This window comes from Callorhinus ursinus, unplaced genomic scaffold (genome assembly GCF_003265705.2).
Source record: "Callorhinus ursinus isolate GAN/ISIS: 27379988/994484 unplaced genomic scaffold, GSC_fseal_2.0 scaffold35, whole genome shotgun sequence".
Lineage (NCBI taxonomy): Eukaryota > Metazoa > Chordata > Mammalia > Carnivora > Otariidae > Callorhinus > Callorhinus ursinus.
Genome location: NW_027397097.1, coordinates 2,421,420 through 2,440,289, shown reverse-complemented (window position 1 = coordinate 2,440,289; position 18,870 = coordinate 2,421,420). Strand labels below are relative to the sequence as shown.

The window sequence follows — 18,870 nt, the reverse complement described above, 5'->3', positions numbered from 1 at the left end:
CCCAATCCAAGTAAAGGGCAGGTAGAGGAGCCCACCAATTGGAGCAAAGGACACACTGTCCTCTCTAAGCCCCCTGGGGAGGGAGTTGGGGGCGGACAGGGGCTGGAGATGCAGAGACCTGGGCTGCGGACTGGCTCTGCCTGACTCGCTGGCTGACCATAAATGGGACATTGCTTCTCTTTGACCCTCGGTCTCCTCATCCGTCAAATGAGGAGATTTAGCTGTCTCAAGCCTCGCCCCTCAGCAGAACTCACTCCATCACCTTGGCTCCTCTTCTCCAACTTCCACAGCATACACACATCAGACTCCACCAGAGGCCAAGAACCCCAGGGCTCAGCTTGTCTACCCCCCAGCCACCCCCCTCTGCCAGGCAGGAACAGAACCAAACCAGCACTACCTTCTGAGGCCCTGACCTGGGAGCCTCAGCCTGAGGACCCTGAGTGGGCAGACTAAATTTGGGGATTATTTGGGACGTGAGCTCTTTCTCCCCTCTTTTAGTCTGCAGAATTGACCTCAAAAGGCCACAGTAGTCCACGTGCATACTATCTGCATAGCTGTTCCCCCGTCCCCACCTTTGTTCTACCCTTAGTCTGAAAAGTCACAGAAAGCTGACCCATCTGAAGAAAGGCCGGACAGGCACCCACCAATTCCAGTGAAGGACAGGTTCCTGAGCCCTGGCCCTGTGAATCCAGAAGGAAATGGCTGCCCCTGTGTGAACCTGTGTGTGTGCCTGGGGGAGAGGGGGATGTGGTCTGCAGGTGTGCTGGGCACTTCTGTGGCTCTGAGGTGGCTCTGTGGCCCGGTGTAGGGTGTGCTGGGGGTGGGGTGTGAACTGTGATCAGGAGTGCCTAAGTGTTAAAGGACAATTAATCCAATGGGGGGATTCTAATGTTTGGAATCAGCAGCTTCTGATGTCCAAGGGCAGAGACATAGCTCCGTGACTAAAATGTGTCTTCATCCTTGAGCAGCGGGAGGGGCCGGAGGGAGGCTGGGCTGTGGGGAGAGCAATGGCAAGTGAGCATTCGGGGAGAAGGTCCGCTGCTGCCGCCCACTCCTGGGAACACAGGACTCGGTGGCAGTGGCGATGAGGGGGAAGACCGAAGCCAAGAAGATGCATGGCCGAACGTTGTAGCTGAAGCCTAGACCCCAGGCTTCTCCTGGATTCCAGCACAGGACTCCTCTTGGTGGCCTCTCTGAAAAATGGGCCCTGAGTCCATTCTTGCCCACCCTTAGGGACAGGCAGCTCACCTCCTCCCTCTCTCCTGGTGGCCTCTGCCTATGTGGTGTGGCTATGCCTAGAAAAAGGTCCTTCATCCCACTGGGCCAAGGCCAGCATCCTTCAAACGTATTGGTCTCCAGCCTGTCCCTGGGGCCACAGAGTCCTGTCTTGCTGCTCAGGAAAGCCTGAGAGATTGGAGTCAAAGATGGAGACCCATAGGTCTGCTCTGCTGTAGGCTGGGCACCCCCAGGTTCTCTGCTCTCAGCCACATGCAAGACTTGGTTTCTAGTTCCCTCCTTACATACGTTACCTGTGAATGAGTCTCATCTTGTCCTTACTTGGGATACAATGCACTGGGGATGTGTCTAATCCACCTACAGAAGTGGCAGAACTGTCATCTTGCCTATTCAGGCTAACAGATCTTTATTAATATGGCCTGCAGTTTCAGCATTTTAATTATTTCCAGCCACACATACACTGTGGGCTCATGCAGCACATGTGGTTCACTAAGATTCTCAACCTCATAACATTTTTACATGAATGGGGGCCAAGTCATGTCTCCTTCCTGCTATGGTTAATCATTTTGCTTTTTGAACACAGACCCGGCCATCCCAGAAAAGAACTTCAAGGGCTAGCAGGGAGGGCATGGTTGAGTGGACCGTATGAGTCATGAGCCTGCCTTGGCCCCAGATCCCCTGTTCCATTACCTTTCTTTTTGATCCCTGTGGCTCAGCCAAGTTAATAGAGTGAGAAGCATGGACCTTTTTTGTCTCTGTTCCGGCTCTCCAAGGACAAGGCCTGTTCCTGGGATGCGAAGGCTGTGAGGCAGTCAAGGCTGACTTCTCCTTCCTCCTCTATCTTGCCAGAGGCTGGCCCAACTGTTCTCCCACCTTGTGGGCTCATGCACCCCTTGGACTCTCGCTGCTCTCAACCCAGGATACAAATTGGGGGGGGGGGGGTTTGCTTGTTTATTTTGCTTTGTTTTAATATGGAAGGTTGTGCTTTCACTACTATGCCAGAGTTGTCCTTGGCTAAAGAACAAGAGACCTGGGGGCTAATCTAGACTTGACCTCTTGACTTACCGTGAGCACTTTGCTAAGCCCCTGACCCTTCTCTGAGCCCCCTTTCCCCATCACTAAGATGAGTGGACTTGGACACACTAGGGTCTTAAGACTTGTTGGATTCTGAGATTTTAAGATCCTGGGATTCAAGTGTCTGAGAGCCTTGGGCTCTGGTTTAAGTGGGGAGTTTGTGCTCCTAGCTGCCTGGGCAGATGGGGCTGCCCTGGCCTGCCTGGAAAAAGCCCTCACTGCCCTTTCGTCTCTTCCAGGATGCTTTGCTGAGTCTGGGCTCCGTCATCCACATTGCGGGCTTCCAGCGGGCTGTCAAGGAAGCCCTCTCGGCTGTGCTCCCCAAAGTGGTAGGTGCCTTGCCCCATGTTTCCCCCCACCCCCCAAACCTTTGCCCAGCTCCTTGCTGTACCTCACATAGAGTTGAGAAGGAAGGAAGAGGCAGGGTCCCTACCCAGAGGGCTCTCGTAGGAAAGCGACGGTTTTGGGTAAGTGTTCTGAGAGGGGGTCCTGAAAGAGAAGGGCTGAAGCTAAGTCCCAAAGAATGAACTTACGTAGGAATTCTGGAATGTCAGAGACAGAAGGGGACTTAGAGCTTAATTGGAAAGATCATGTCTCAAATAACGGAAAGGATTCCCCTAGGATAATAGCTAGAACATAGTGGAGTCAAGTGGGCTTTGGAATACGTAGCAGAAGAGGTGGAGGGTAGACATGCTGAAGAACTTCCTTGATGCCAAGTCCAAGAAGAGCTGGAGTGAGAGGCATAGCTTTGTTGAATGAGTCTGTGCGAAGGTAAAGTGTCCTGCCTGGAGATAGGAGGCTGGACAAGATGACAGCTAGAAAACTTTAGGCTTCTCTCTGACCTATCCCAGCACCACGGATGATTGCAGATTGGGGGCAGGTGGAGGATGGCTGCTTGGGCCCATGGTCACCCGGCCCCCTTCGTTGTCTGGGCCCAGAGTGCCTTGGTGAGGGGACTGTGGCCCTCGTAAGCTGCTCCAGGCCATTCCTCAACCTGGCTCCGTTGGCCACTGCTCACCCCTTAGGCAGTAGGATGAGCAAACTGCCCCTGAAGCAGCTCTCAGCCTGGTGGGGGGATCTGAACCTGCCAAAGGAGCACAGAAGACTTCCTGGAGGAGGAGATGCCTCATCTGGGTTCCCATAGCCTTGAATCTCCTCTTCCCTACTCTAGACACCAGCCAAGGGCAGCCTCGGCCAAAATGTGACACCCCTCACCCCCCCCACTCCCCACCCCTACCCCTGCAAGTCTACCATATCTGCATCTGCTTGATTAATGAACCCCCAGAGGCCCAGAGAGGGGAGGTGCCTCACCCAAGGTCACACAGCATGACAGGGACAAATGGGGCTTGGCACCTAAGCATCTCCATTCTCTCTCCTCAGCTCCTCAGCTCTGCCTTCTCAAACCTTCTAGAAGTTCAGAGCCCAGGAGGAGGGCTAATGATTGAGCTTTATTGAGCGTGAAATTGGTAGGAAGTGGGTGGTGTGTTGGCGCCCAAAAATAAATCCTCCCAGAGAAGGACAGGACGGAGGCAACATCTGGCCTGGGATGGAGAAACATCTGGAAAGGGGGGGCTGGGGAGGTTGGCAGGCCAGCATCTACAAGGCTGTCCCGGGGCCTTCTGTGGCCATTGGGGCTGCCCTGGGAGGGTTAAGGAGGAGGTGACTAGTTAGGTCTTCCCAGGCAGGGTTCCTGGTGGTTGTGCCAGTATAGATGCCCTGAACTGGATTACTTATATCTCCAGAGCTGGGGGCTTGGAAGACAGCTGTGGTCCAGGCGACCAGGTTCCTGGGATGGTGGGACATGTCTACCTTAGCTCATCCAAGAGGCCTGTATGAGCTAAGGGAGGGAGCCCTGACTTTGGGGACTGGTTGCATGGGGGGTCTCAGCACACCCCCTCTCCTGGAGGGGTCCCTCCTCCCCCCATCCACATGGGAAGTGTGATCTGCCCCCAGTGAGGGGTGGGTAGATGAGAGGTCTCGACTGCCCACAGGGAGTGGGGGGAGATGGGAGGTTTTCTCTGCCTCCAGGGAATTAGAGGGAGTCTCGGGGGGCCCACAGGGGAGTGGGGGGAGGGTTGATGGGAAGGGTCTGCTCTGCCCCTGGGGACAGGTGAGGAAATGAGACTGTCTGCCCCCTGAGAAGGGAGGGGAGATGAGAGGGTCTGCTCTGCCCCCCAGGGGAATGGAGGTGGGGAAGATGGGAGGGGTCTGGCCTGCCCTCCGGAAGTGGGGGGGCGATGGGAGATCTGCTCTGCCCCCCAGAGAAGGGAGGGGAGATGGGAGAGACTTCTCTGTCCCCGGGGAGTTGGAAGGCGGGGAGCTGGAAGGTGGGGAGATGGGAGGTGTCTGCTCTGCCCCCAGGGAGTGGGAGGGAGGAATGGCAGGGTTCCGGTCTGCCCCCACGGAGTGGGGGGAGATGGGAGATCTGCTCTGTCCCCAGAGAAAGGAGGGAGATGGAGGGGGGAGGGCAGGGCAATGGAGGAGGGGTCTCCATACTCCCCCTCAGGGAGGAGAGCCACCAGCACCTGGCTTCCTCATCAGCACCCATTGTGGCAGGCAGCCCCAAATGCAGATGGTGCTGATGTGTCTGCGATGGTTCCCTCCTTCCCTCCAATAAACTCGGCTAATTTTAACCCAGAGGGCTGAGAGTGAGGGGGTGGGAGGCAGAGGGACATCCGGAAGTGATGAGTATCCGTCCTCCCCGCCTCCCCCAGCCCAGTGTAGCTACCTTTCTCTGCCAGGGCCAGGCTCTCTGTGTGACCCTAGGTGCTAGGGTGGGGGGGTCTCCTAACCTCTTTGGGCCAGATCGCTCAGGCCCCTCCCAGGCTGCTGCAAGGACTGTGGACCAGAAGGAGGAGAGGCCTCCCTCCCACCGATTTCTCCATCCCTGACCTCCCCGCCTAGACCCTTCCCGTGAAGGACAGGGGGCCTCCAGGCCCGGCCTGTGCCTGCCCCCTCACTGCTCTCAGGCCCTATCATCCTCGGCCCACACCGCCAATGAACTGGCTCACATTCTCTGGCAGTAGGACTAGAAGAACTCCTGGGGCTGGGAGGGCAGGGCCAGCCAAAGACAGCAAGAGTGGCTGGCAGGATTGTGGATGCTCACAGTGGTCGAAGGGCAACAGCTTCGACTGGATTCCACGCGTACTAGGGGTGGGCCTTCAACACCCAGCTCCAGTGTCACCTCCTCCAGAAGCCCTCCCTGATAGCATCAGCAGAGAGGAGAGTCCTCCCTCCCCCTCCCAAGAAAACAGTGTCCCTCGGGATACTTAGCTGGGCATGTGGGTGCCCCCAGCTGGGGCACAGCATCTGCTGGGCAGCGCTGGCCTCTGTGTCTCCCTCCCTCCCAGAGTGTGGGGCCGTGGGGTACCCGCTGAGGCTGTGCTGATGGGAGTTGGTTATGGATCCCTCGGGTGGCCAGTCCTGCTTGGAGGGGATGTGGCTTTTCACCCATGGGTCAGTGAGGGCAACTGCTTCTGCCAGGACGTGGCCTGGAACCGAGGCCAAGACTGCTCTGGGCCCTTGGGGAAGGCACACTGACAAGCTGAAGACTTGACAAAGCTTTGAAGAGAGCTTTGATCTCACTCTAGGGAGTGATCATTCCAAAATACGCACCTGCTCTCCTCTCTCAGGGCTCACAGCAGCCTCCCCCCAGCTCTGTTTCTAGGCCCTGCTGACCCCAAGGCCACCTCCTGTGCCCCCTGCCTCCACTGTCAGTTCCATAAATGCTCTGTGCTCTCTACACTGCTTATCTGCGACTCGGCCCAGGCCCAAAGCCATTCTTCTATGCCTCACCCATTCCCCAAATGTGTCTAATTTTCACTGCAGTTACAGCTTCAAGATCACTTCCTCCAGGGAGTCCTTCTGGCTTGAGTCACAGTGTGTGGTTTCTTATAGAATTGTTTGTGTCTCTGAGGTAGGGGGGAAGCTTCCAGGGCATTCTGAGCCCCTCCTACCATAGAGCCCTGAATGGACCACTCTGTTATGGTTTGCTGAGGCTGGAGTCACAGCAGGGAAATATCTTGGGGTGGATGGTGGGTGGGATTTGTCTGCGCTTTCAGCCCTTTAGACTCTCTCCCCAGCACCTTAGATTTGGGGTGATAGACAAGGAAAGCCAGCAGGGTGGCTCATGGCTCCCAGAACCCCTCCAAGAGAAGAGGGTGAGGTATAAGTTCATAAAGGAGTTTTTCCACCCTGGCAGCAAGTTAGAATCACCTGGGGAGTAAAAACAAACAGCTGCTTGAGCCCACTAACGGAGGATCTGTGACCTTGTCACCCAGATCCGCATCTGCACTGGGACAAGGCAGCTGGGAGGGCTGTCCGCAGGATCTCACGAGCACCTTCTGTCCTAGGAGACTGTCTACACCTACCTGCTGGATGGGGAGTCCCGGCTGGTGTGTGAGGACCCCCCCCACGAGCTGCCCCAGGAGGGGAAAGTCCGGTGAGCCATTCTGTACCCTATTGCGTCTCCTGCAATCAACGATCTCAGGCCTGGGAGACCTTCCAAAGTCACCCAGTCTGACTTTCTCCAACTGCCCTTGACCTCAGCTTCCCTGCCAGCTGGGGTTCCTTGGCTGGGTCACTGACTCCCCATAGAGGGGAGAAGCAATGTCTTTTCTTGTGTCGTGTTGGGGCAGTGGACAGCACAGGGAAAGTGCCCACTGGTAGGGCACTTTTTCTTCTAGAAACCTAGAGAGCTCTTCTGAATTGCAGCAGCCTCCTCAGAGCCCAGTCTCAGAAGGTCGGGGCTACGGTTTATCATTAGACCCCCGGCAGTCTCTGAGAACTGTCGGGGAGGTTCTCACCGAATCACAGAATGCTGGACCTGTGGGAGCACATGGTGTGAACCTGGTGTCTGAGAGCTGGGAGAACAGAGACAGGTGTCCTGCTGTGGGTTCTGAGCCCGAGTGCCTGGGTTCAATTCCCACTTCTCTTTTACTAGCTGTATAACCTAGGGCAAGGCACTCAGCCTCTCTGGGCCTCAGGGTTCTTGTCTGTAAGTGGCAATAATGATTGGTTACTTATCTCATAGGGTTGTTTCGAGGATTAGATGAGTTTAACACAAGTAAAGCACTTAAAACTGCATCCATTAGAAACACTGTCTGGTTTTGTTTTTGTCAGGATGGAATGTTGGAATCCCTGACATGAGGCACAGCATGCTCGGGGCTCTGTGGTCCCCTGATACTTCTGAGCCTATTGAATTCCGTCTCCTTATCTTCCATCATGAGATGTGTCCAAGGCCACATACCTGGTGTGAGACAGAGCCAGGCCTGGGACACCGTCTCCTGGCCATTCAGGGGACAGTCAGGGGAAATGGAACTCGTCAGATGAGAAAGTGTTGACGGGCAGGAGTCCTGGTCCAGAGGAGGTCAAGCCGCAGAGGACATGGTCACTGCCTTCTCAGCACCGCAGGGCCAGCGTGGGCCCAGGGAGCATGAGGTCGGGAGCTGAGGGCTGAGTGGGTACCAGTCGGGGTGTTACTAGAAGGCAGCACTCCACTCCCCGGGGGACGGCTTTTCCTACAGGCCACGTCGTCCAAGAATATGGCTTTTTCAGGTAGTGGCTGAGGCCGGCAAGACACTCCCCTTTCACAGAGCTGGTGGAAAGAATTGCTGTTTGCAGCTGCTAGAGGTCCTGGTGCTGGGGATGCTGGTGGTCTTGAGGCCCCTTCCAGCACTTGGGACCCTGAATTCCAGGATGCTGGCCTCTTTCCAACCCTTCCGCCTGGGAGGAGCTGGTGCCTCTCCAACAACCCAGAGCCTTCTCACCTCCTGTTCTCCCATTTGGTTCCCCTAGGGGATGGGTGGCGGGTGACACTCTCCCCTCCAGCATCTCCTGACAACTCCTTCCCTCGAGGACTGTGTGAACCAAGCCAGCCGTGCCCCTCTCTGGTTGCCACCGTCCCATCTGTAAGATGGCAGGATAGGCCTGGCAGGTCTTTGGAATCTTAAGGAAAAGAATGCTTATTATATCCCCGTTCCTCCTCGGAGCCAGCAATCCTACTGCTAAGAGCTTTGCTTCATATGAGCTTGCTCCATCCAGGAAGTTTCCTCCAAGTGGCTGGGGAAGGCCTTCCTGGGAGAGGGATGCAGGACCATGGGCTCAGGTGGCAGGAGGGGAGCATCCTGCTGGGTTTGCTCTGCCCCCTCTGGGCCCGAGAATGCTCCCCTGAGGCTTTCTGCTGTGAGGAGGGCTGGGAGGGGGTGTCTGCGGTCCAGGCATCTTGGAGAGGTCTCAGATCTTCTGCACCTCTCAGGATCCCCCAACCACCGCCCCCACCTTCGGATTCAGTAAAGCTTTTGCAAAAGATAAGGAAGGAAAAAAGGCAATTAAAAGTGAATATTCCAATGCAATTAGCCCAGAGTTCAGTGGAGATGGGGAGGTGAGTACCTGCTGGGATACAGGGCTCAGAAATCCCAGGAAGAGGCTGGCAAGGGGCAAGAGGCTTGAGGCAGCCCCTATCCCAGGGACACAGAGATCAAAATTCTTCAGGCCAGCAAGGATTAGGGGTGAAGGTTTAGCTCAGTCCCCTCTTCTGAAATCTGTGCTCTGCCATACCCCTTGAGAAAAATACTTCCCTTCCGGCTTCAGTCTTTTTCTATAAAATGGGTGAGGCTGGGTACAGGGTCCTTCCAACAGTGACCCCTGTGATTCTGGCCCCAGCAGGAGACAGGGGAGCTGCCTCAGGCTAAGGTGGAGCCCGAGGCTCTGGCTGCGCCCAGTGGAGGGGGCACGGCTCCAGGAAACCCTGGAGGGCTGGCAGGGCTGGGAAAGGGCACAGGTGTGAATAGAGGTGGGGCATAAAGACAAATAAGGCCCCGGCAGGGAGAGGACAGGCTTAGCGCCCTGTGAGGGCGGCAGGGGAGACAATTCTGGGAGGGGTGGGGTGGGGAGGCCCTTCCTGCCACTGCCCCCTCCCCTCCGTGGGCTCGCAGGTGCCCGGTTTCATCCCCACAGTGTGTTTTGGGTTCCCTACCCGCTCATGCTGGCTCACGCCCTCTTCTCCTGAGCACAGTCCTTCCCTGTGCGGCTCCGTCTCAACCAGCCCCATTTCCCTGATCTCCTGAGGCCCAGCCGCAGGCGCTCTAGGAGGCCTGCTCCATAGTTGCCCCAGCACTAAGGAGGATCCGGTTTCCAGAAAAGGTGCCTGGGCCGTGGTGGCCTCCCTCAGGGATGGGTCTTTCCACCAGAAGAACCGTGGGCTGGGAGTCAGGAGACCTGGGATCCAGGAGGGTGTGGCTGCGACCCCCAGGCCAAGGAATCGCTCTGGGCCCCTGTGGGCTCCTGGGAGACAGCAAGATGGAACACTGTCGTGTGTGAGGGCTGGTCCAGCTCCGAATTCCAGGGGCTGGAGGGGAGAGCCTCCTGAGAGGCTGCCTGCAGGAGGGCCTTCCGGGAAATCTTCGTCTCCCTCACGCTGCTCCTTCAATCTCCCAGCCTATTTCAGGCCCCAGCCCTGCCGCCTTCCTCCTCTTATTGTGTCTCCTGCCATCTTGAAGCCTCTCATTATCGACTGCTGGTTGCAGCGAAGTCTGGGGCCTTTCAGCTGCCATGGGGACACCACCGCCCACAGCAGCCCAGCTGCTTGTCCCTCCGCTACCGTTTGGGGGTCCCAGGGCCCAACCTTGAGAAATTTCTTCCTCAGAGCTGACCTGGTCCTCTCACACTGCAGAATCTCTGTGTTTCTCTGATCTGTGTCAGGAACACAGGGAATAGTCTGTTCTCTGGAGGCCCCCATTCTGGGGGAGGGAAGAGGAAAGGGAAGGGGAGAGGAGGGTCCAGGTCTCGGCCTGAATCATAATTTGTCTCCAAGAGAGATGAAAAGTCAGAGCGAGGTTGAGGCTCTGGGGGGTGGGGGGTAGGGGTAGGGTGCTCAGTAAGGGGGTGGGGCTCACCAAAGAAGGGGCTCAGAGGAGTGGAAGGGGGCCTGGGCACTCAGCTCTTTCCAGGCCATTGACCCTCCCAACAGAGAGCCTTTTTCTCTACTCTTGCCACTAAACAAATAATTGTTAAAGGGATGGAACCGTCATAAATTCCACGCCCGTTCCTCTCCCCACTCTGTGCCCATCTGTCTTTATCGTCACTGGGGCAGCCATGACCACCCAGGCACCAGGGCTGGGTCATTAGCCTGCAACCTGGACAGCTGGTCCCTGGGCGTGGAGTCCCCTCACCCTCACCATCAGCCTGGCAGCTGGGGTAGGAGGACGGAGGAGTCAGGAGGGGAGATGAGGCAGGGCAGAGGGTCCTAAGTTGAAGGAGGAACCACTGGGGTGTGAGTGTAAAGCCCCCACCCCCATCGGGGTTGGGAAGACTCAGCCTGGGCATTTTCCTTGGCCTTCCAGTCTGTGGGTGTCTTTAAAACCTCCAGGACGACGACAGTTCTGGGAAGGGTGCAGCAGAGGAAAAGGGCTTGCTTGCATGGGCTGGGGTGAGCATGGCCTAGCACAGACCCGCCTGGGACTGTGGGATGTGGCCGGGCCGGGGAGGGCAGAGCAAGGTGCCAAGGTGTGAGGACTCCTGAGGGTTTAGGCCCCTTGGAGGCCTCCCAGTGCTCTGTGAGAGATCTGGGCTCAGTCAAGGTTGATCTGCCCCAGCCCAGCCTCTCCTCATTGGTCCTGGGACCACTGAGACTAGAAGCCCTCACTGCCAGGACCTTTCCAGTCTCTCAGATTCTCCCTCTCCAGTGAGAGTTTTACCCAGCAGCTAAACCGATCAGGCTGAAAGCAAATGTGACCTTCACCTTCCCCTACTCAAGTCTGTCCTGAGGCTCCCACTGCTATCAGCATCATGCCTAGCTCCTCAGGGCCCTCTTCAGCCTTGCTCCCTGCTGTCCAGCCACACTCACCTCCTTGCAGTCAGGCCATCCAGCAGACACACGTTCTTTCTCTCCTCTGAGCCTCGACACATGCGGTTCCCCCTGCTTGCACATCCCTTCCGGTCTGCCTTGATAACCTCTGCATGTTCTTTTTTTTCCTAAAGATTTTATTTTTTTACTTGACAGAGAGAGAAAGGGAGAGAAAGCACAAGCAGGGGGAGTGGCAGGCAGAGGAAGAGGGAGAGACAGGCCCCACAGAGCAGGGGGAGCCCAGTGCAGGACTCGATCCCAGGACCCCGGGATCATGACCCGAGCCGAAGGCCGTTGCTTAACCAACTGAGCCACCCAGGCGCCCACCTCTGCATGTTCTTTAGGACCCAACTCAGCATCGTGTCCTCCGGGAAGCCTTCTCTGACACTAATTACATGCCAGACAGTTGTGAGAGATGCATGGGAGGTGATTCCCCCACTGGATGGGGGAGGTGAGGAAAAGGGAGGTAGCTAGGACAGTTTGTGGACAGGCTACAAGGGACCAGGTGGGTGGTTGTGCCTCTTTGTGTGGTGGAGAGAACAAGTCCAGGTTGGGACTGGCTGCCTTTGACTATGTCAGGGACATCCGGGACAGGCTTCCAGGAGGCCTTTGGGTATCAGGGGTCTAGAGCTCACGAGAGTGGGGCTGGAGAGTCATGGGGCCATGAGCACAGAGGAGGGAGTTTTGTGCAGAAGAAAGGCTAAAGGCAGACTCCTCTCTCAGGCTCCCGGGATGGGGTGGGGTGGGGTATGAGGCCAAGGCAGCTTCTGGTCCGCCCAGGGGGGTGGGAGGGTGCAAAAGGGGGAGTGAGGGGTCAGTGGGACGAAGCTGCCGCGCTTACTGACCAGCAGCATAGAGACCAGCGCCACCTTGTGGTTGCCCAATAACCAGACCACCGGAGGCCAAGTGGCTGGGTGGGTTCAACAAGAGGCGGTTTGGCTGAGGGTCACCAAGGCGGGCCCCTGCCCCCAGGAAGCCCCAGTCTTTAGCAATTTGGTCATCAGGAAACGTGACTGCATTGCCCTCCTGCCCCCCCTAGATTCCTATTCCCTCCTGGGGTGTTTGGCACAGTTGGGCAGCATGGAGCCTCACGGTCCAGGGTGTGAGGGGTGGAAGGTAGGAGACACCACTGGTTCTTGTAGATTCTGAATCAAGAGGCCAAGAGTGAATGGATCCAGTTCCAAATGCTGCATGACCTTTACCAAGATGCCCAGCCTCTTTGTCTTTGATTTCTCTAGAGGCTGTGATCTCCCGATCCGGAGAATTGGAGGCCAACCCCCTCTCTTTTCCTCATCTGGCCTTTGCTTGGCTCCCCTTAGTGACCCCACATGCACACACTGGAGTCCCAGCCCCCCAGGCTTCTCCTCTCATCAGGCCAGGCAGTTCCTACAAACACAATTAAGTGGAGGCAGCATGAGGGATGAGGAACCCAGGACAATTAATCATCGGGGAGGGACAGTTGGTGAAAAATCAGGCACTTAATTAAGCAGGAAGAGCTAGAGGCCAGGGGAAAGGTAGGTAGTATGTGTGGTGAGGGCAGATAGAAACTCATTCTTCTTATACCACCTCCCTTCTCTGCCCTTCCATCACACCTACGCCCATTCATACCAATCCCATTGGAAGCTTATACCCCCTCGGGTCTTTAGGAAGGTTTGAGCACACTAGTTAAAGAGTATGGGTTCTGGTGCCAACTGCCTGTGTCCAAATCCTGACTCTACCACTTATTAGCCATGGGACCTTGGATAGGTTCTTAATCTCCACCTGAAAATGGAAATGATGATAATATTGAATTCATGGGATTGTGGGGAATTCCGAGTTAAACTATATGCATTGCTTGGACTGTGCATGGCACATAGGGAATGTAGGATAAACTTTAGTTATGTCAACTACCTCTGGAGTGCTCCTATGCTTAACACCACAAGTTGCTCTAGAATGTTTCCTTTTCCTTTTCATAGTTGACACGCAGTATTACACTACTTTCAGGTATATAGAATGGCTTTCTGAGGATGGAGATGGTTAGGATTCTACTCTCCTCCACACTCTTTCTCCCTGGGAGGCTCAGACAGGTAGATCACTTGCCCAAGGTTGAGTAGTAGCCACAGCAGGATTTAACATAGGCAGCCTAGCTCTGAGCCCTTGCTTTACTTGCTCTGGTGGACCTGCGCTGGGCCCCAGGGTTCCTGCAAGGGGCACCAGAGGCCAGACTGTGGCTGCCTGCCCATCTACATGGGGGGGTCAGGGTTCCCATCTCTTCTATTTGTGTCCTCCTCATGTCCACCCTATGGCAGGTCAAATTGTCTAGATCCTTGCAGATGTGCAGGGTCCGGCCTGCTGGGTGTCCCCAGGTCGGGGCCTGCTCCTTTTTGATCCAGAGACTGAGAGGTGGGAGGGTGTCCTCTTTTCAGAGAGGCTGTGCTGTCCCGGAAGCGGCTGGGCTGCAGCGGACTGGGCCCCGCGGACCTGCCGGGGAAGCCCTTGGCCAGGCTGGTGGCCCCACTGGCTCCTGACACCCAAGGTAAGGGCGGGGACCTGGGCAGGGGCAGGGGGGACTGTGCCCCTGCTCCCTAGATCACGTCGGCCTTCTATCCCTGTCTTCATCTCTGTCTCCTTCTTCCTCTTGCCCTGTGTCTCCAGCAATCCCTCCATCTAATTCTCTCTCTAAGGCGCTACTAACCTCTCTGGGCCTCAATTTCCTGATCTGTAAAATGGGCATGAGAGAACCTACCTTGAGGGGGTGTTTTGAGGAGGAGCAAATGAGATAACGCATGTTAAGGGCCTGGCACATACTAGGGCTCCGTGGCCAGTGGCCGCAGTGTGCTTGTGTCTATTGCTAGATGGCCTGCAGTGTTGTCACGCTCTCTCTGTCACTGTCTCTGTTTTTCTTTCCTTCCTCTCCACGCCCCCTGTCCGCCATGTCTCTCTGCCTCGTGTCTCAGTCTCTCTAGGTCTCTGTCCTCTGTCTCGATGTGGAAAATGCACAAGACTGGGAGTCAGGAGACCTGACTTGCTGTGTGATCTTGGGCAAGTCACTTCCCCTTTCTGGACCTCAGTTTCCCAATCTGTAAAATAGGGGTGCTCAGCCTTACCTGCTTCCTGCCCTCTCAGGGTTGCTGGGGGGGAGGCTCACAGAAGAGTTGTGAAGTGAGGGGGCTTCCTTCCATGCAGGGGACATTGCTGTGGTTGTTCTGTTGCTGCCTCAGGACCCCCTGTCTCTCTGGGTCTCTGGGTCTCTCTGTGTCTCTGTGCCAGCCTCTCTGTCTGTGTCTTTGTCTCCCTTCCTGGGGCTTGGCTCTGTATCTCTGAGCCTCATTGGCCCCGCAGGACCACCTCATTGCCCTCTCCCCCTCAGTGCTGGTCATGCCGCTGGTGGACAAGGAGGCTGGGGCTGTGGCAGCCGTCATCTTGGTAAGAACAGTGTGGGGTGGGATGGTGGGGAGAGGAACAAGGGAGGAACAGCGGATGGAGCCTGTCTGGGGTGTGTGTGTGTGTGTGTGTGTGTGTGTGTGTGTGTGTGTGTGTGTAGAGCAGCAAGCTGGGCTGGAGTGCAGGAATTGGGGGTCTGGGAGGAGTCTGGGCTTCTCCCACACCGCAGCCCTCCGCCCTACCTTGGATGGGCAGGACGAAGTCATCTGCCCAGTCAGCAACATTCAGAGACCTGTACAAGCTCCACTTGCACTTCTCAGCCCCATCAGAGCTATCGGCGCAACCCTGACCTTGCTTCCTCTTTGGCATCCTCCCCGCTGGGTTAGGGGCGGGGGGCTGTGTCCACAGAAGGCCTGAGAGACCCCGAGGAAGGATGGATGGCCATGGCGCTGACAAATAGAGACAGTGTGGGAAGGCCAGTCAGATTCCCTTGGCTGGAGCTCAGGAGCATGAGAAGAGGCCCACCGGGAGGGGCTGCGGGGGAAACCTCCAGCCCCACGGCTGAGGCTGGCGCCGATGGGCGGGCTGCCTGGAGGGGGTGATGGAGGGGAAGGGGCTTCAGCGGCAAGGGGGGGCTGCGCTGCCTGAGACCGGGCGGAGTGGGGGGCGGGCAGTCAGGCTGGGAACCCGGGCCGGGCCTCCCCCTGCCCTCTGCTGCCCCCTGGCGGAGCTCACCGGCTTTCTGCGCCAGGGGCAGGGGCTCGGCGGAGCCTAGTGGGGCTGGTTCAGCCGCTCTTTCAGGCCCTTCTCCCATACAGAGGCGGGCGTTCAGGATCATTGTCCTGTCCTAGGAACCGAGGGTTGGCGCCCCCAAATGGCCATTGTTGGGGGTCGGCTTCACCGAGGCAGCCACAGCCTCAATAAGGCCCAGACCCGGGGACGCGGACAGATGAGGAGGGGGTCCTCGTGCGCCCGTGGGACTCCTCCCGAGCTCATTAAAACGGAATTAAAGGTTTCGGAGGCGCCTGACCTTTCCGGAGCTGCTGGCGGGGGAGGGCCGTGGGAATGGAGCGGGGGGGGGGGGGGGGGGGCGGCCGCGGGGAGAGGAGGGGAGAGGAGAGGAAGGGAGTGCTTGGCTTCGTCTCCTCGGCTCCCCATCTGCCTGACTGAGGGAGCCGCCGGCCCCTTGGTTTCTCCGGCAAGCTGCTCCCCCACCCCCAGCTTCTGTTCCCGCAGGGGACGGATCTGCTGTTGGCACAGAGTTCTCAGCGCCGCTTCCCTCCCTCTTTTGGTCCCAATCTGTGCCAGAGCTGGTGGCTTGGAAGAGGAGCAGGGCTAGGGGCAATGTGCAGAGGTGGGCAGTGGGAGGTGGTAACTCGGTTGCCCACTTCCGTTGAGGGAGGAGAGTCTGGGGGTGCCAGGTTCCTGAGAAGGATTTCCTGTGGCGGGGCGGTGAGGACCAGGTCAGAAGAGAAGCAGCTCTAGCAAGAGAAGGAGGACTTTTGGAGTTTGTTCATCTTGCGGGCAGGAGGATGTCTGGCATGACCGGGCTCACCTTGGCTCAGGTTGGGCCAGGGGTCCAGGCTTCTGCCTTCACCTGCAGGGAGAAAGGCCTGTGTGTATATGTGTGTTGTGTGCTGCCGAGGGGGAGGGGGCTGACGTTACTTAAATTTAGCGCACTCTGGCAAAACCCTGCTCCCGGGACCCATCCATCTGGGTGCTGGGGCAGAGAGAGGAGTGGGACCCATTGGTGCCTTCTAGAAGCTCCATCTGGGGGAAAGCAGGCACAACCTCAGACTATCAGTGGCCAAATGAAATAAATGCTGCTAGCAGGTGCTCTGGTGGCAGAGGCTGGAGCCCCAAGGGGTGCCTCATAGTGGAGGCAGCATTTGAGTGGGGCTTTGGGGCATAGGTAGGAGGTCGACAGGCACAGAAGGAAAAGGATATTCTAGGCGGAGCAAACAGCATGAGCCAAGGCAGGGTGGGGAGAAGGGTAGTTGGGAGAAGAGTGATCCCGGTGAGGCTGAGGTGTGGGGTGCACGCTGCTGAGCAAGATGCCACCTGGGGCTCTGGCTGCCAGGAGAGGGTCCCGACAACTAGCTGTCCACCTCCTCAAAGACCTGGGGCAGTTCTTCTTCTTCTTCTTCTTTTTTTTCCTTAAGAGCTCTTGAAATGTATTTAAGTTATTCACAGCCTACCTCTCCTCCAGGCCTGTGCCTCAGGTAGAAATGCACTTCCCCAGGACACCCGTCTCCCCGATGCATACACACCTGATAGATCCTGTGACCTGCTAGATCTCACATGCTTCCAGAGGCAGTGCAGGCAGCCCCTGACCTCCTAGCTGCAACCAGATCCTGATAGCAGAGGGTACAAAGGATAAAGGGGGTGCCACAGGGCAGATATTTGGGGGAGGGCTGACTCACCAGCTCCAATCGCAACAAGCCCCATTCCTTTCTCTGAGTCTCTGTTCTCGGTATCCATTTATCCATCCTTCCATCTGTCCATCCATCCTCCCACCCATCCATCAATCGAAGACCTGTTTCTTGGGCATCACCAGGCATGGTGTGCTAGGTGCTACAAACGGAGCAGGGACTGACCCCTGCCTTCACAGATCATGCAGTCTGGAGGGGTCGGGAGACAGACATCAAACAACTGAGCCAAATGAGGATAGAATTGCAAATGATAGAAAATGCTGGCAAGGAAACAGGGAGCCCTGCAAGGACTATTGGGGCCTGATGGACGCATGGTCTGTGGACTGCTCTCTGAGGACTATGCGGGCCAGGTGCAGGGCTGCGTGGCTGCGGGCTGGGCGTCTGCAGCTTGCCTCTCAAGGTGCCTTGATTGCAGATTCTTCGTGTGCAAAGAGTCTTTAGCTCTGTTCTTCAGTTCTGGGATGATAAGTCCCAGGAGTGGGCGGCCCCTGGTCTCTGGCATTTGATGCATGATTTGTGCCCATTCCTCCCTCTGGCTCTGCCAGCCACACCAGCTCCTTACATGAGGATGAGGTGTGCATGCCATTAGCCATGTTGAACTTGGTGAGGGTGAGGGGTGTGAGGGATGTGCTGGGCTTTCAACCCTCTCTGCAGCCCCAGTGCCCACTACTGAACTACTGAGTGTTCCCACTGGGCCCCAGACACACTCCCTGATTAGCAAGAGTAGGTGTGTGTTCCTGTGGATGAGCAAAAAGCCATGTGTGAGTGCTGGTGGTTGTATGTTTGCATATGGGGGGCAGGAGTGTGTGCATGGCTCTTGGATATGTGAATCCAAGTATCCTGTGTACAGGTATGAATGTGCACACATGGATGGTATATCTGCTGTGCGTGTGGGTGTGTGGGTGTCTCTGAGTCCGGGACTGTACTCTGTGTGCTCACACGCCTGAGTAACTCCATGGGAAAGGGAGTGTATGGGCGGGTGCTGAGGGTTTTCAGGAGAGTGTGCACAAGCTGGGCGGGGATGGGCTGAGGCAGCCCAGGAGCTTGCACTGGGGTGGGATGGGGTCCAGTGGCTACAGGAGGACTTCCCTGTCTCCAGCCTGCTGAAGCTCTCATTCAGTCTCCCAGCTCTCTGTTGGCACCAGGCCGTATTGCCAACCCAGGAACTGGTTGTCCCCACAGCCCTAGTGGGGTCCCAATCTTCCCTTCTCCTGAGAGATGGGTCCAGGTGGAAGGAACAAGAAGGATGACCTTCCCCATCTACTAACGGTAAAATACCGACATGTTTACGTAAGCCATACACAAATGAACCATGCCCCCAGCCTCTTTCAGCTCCCTGTCCTATGGGAGTCCTAGATGGCGGCACTTCGTCCAGAGCTTAACCTTCAACACCATCTTTGGTCCAGAGATGCTGAAGTCTGCCATGGATCCCCAGTACATTGAAGCTAAAGTCCAATTCATTTGCCTTGCACTCAAGGTCCTTCCCCCTGTGGCCCCGTGGATCCTACCCCTGCCCTGGTCCTCCTATCTCCATGCCACCTCCTAGCCAGCCCTGCCAGGACAGCCCTGCCTGCAGCGTCCCCTCTCTTCAGGCTCCTCGTGTCCTCCCCGTACTTCAGTGCCAGTTCTTGAAGCCTCCCCAATGCCGCCCCCTTCGGAGCCCCCACAACCCTTAGGTTCCCACCCACGCAGTCTGTCCTCTCCTACTTCCTCAGGTATGAGGTTCTGCACCCTACCAATTGCATCCCCCACTCCATCCGGCCCCAGCCAGACTGTGAGCTTTCTGAGAACCTGCTGGGCTCCTCCTCTCCATCTGCCCCAGGCAGGGGACCTAGAGCAGAGGTGGTGGGGGCTGCTGCTTGGGAAGGGAGGATGAAGGAAGGACCCCAGTGTGGGCATGGTGGGGAGCCCTGCAGGTGG

The 18,870-nt window shown here is 56.9% G+C and overlaps 1 protein-coding gene across 4 annotated transcripts in view; it reads left to right on the top strand.

The window, feature by feature from the left end:
• The window catches only part of PDE2A (phosphodiesterase 2A), a 91,219-nt gene that overhangs the window by 56,962 nt on the left and 15,387 nt on the right, over positions 1–18,870 (top strand). For all 4 annotated transcript variants that reach the window (XM_025894349.2, XM_073879638.1, XM_073879639.1 and 1 more), the window contains 4 exons: positions 2,550–2,639; positions 6,663–6,751; positions 13,561–13,670; positions 14,505–14,560. In XM_025894349.2, the coding sequence (XP_025750134.1) occupies positions 2,550–2,639; positions 6,663–6,751; positions 13,561–13,670; positions 14,505–14,560 (345 nt within the window). The remainder of the gene's footprint in view (positions 1–2,549; positions 2,640–6,662; positions 6,752–13,560; positions 13,671–14,504; positions 14,561–18,870) is intronic.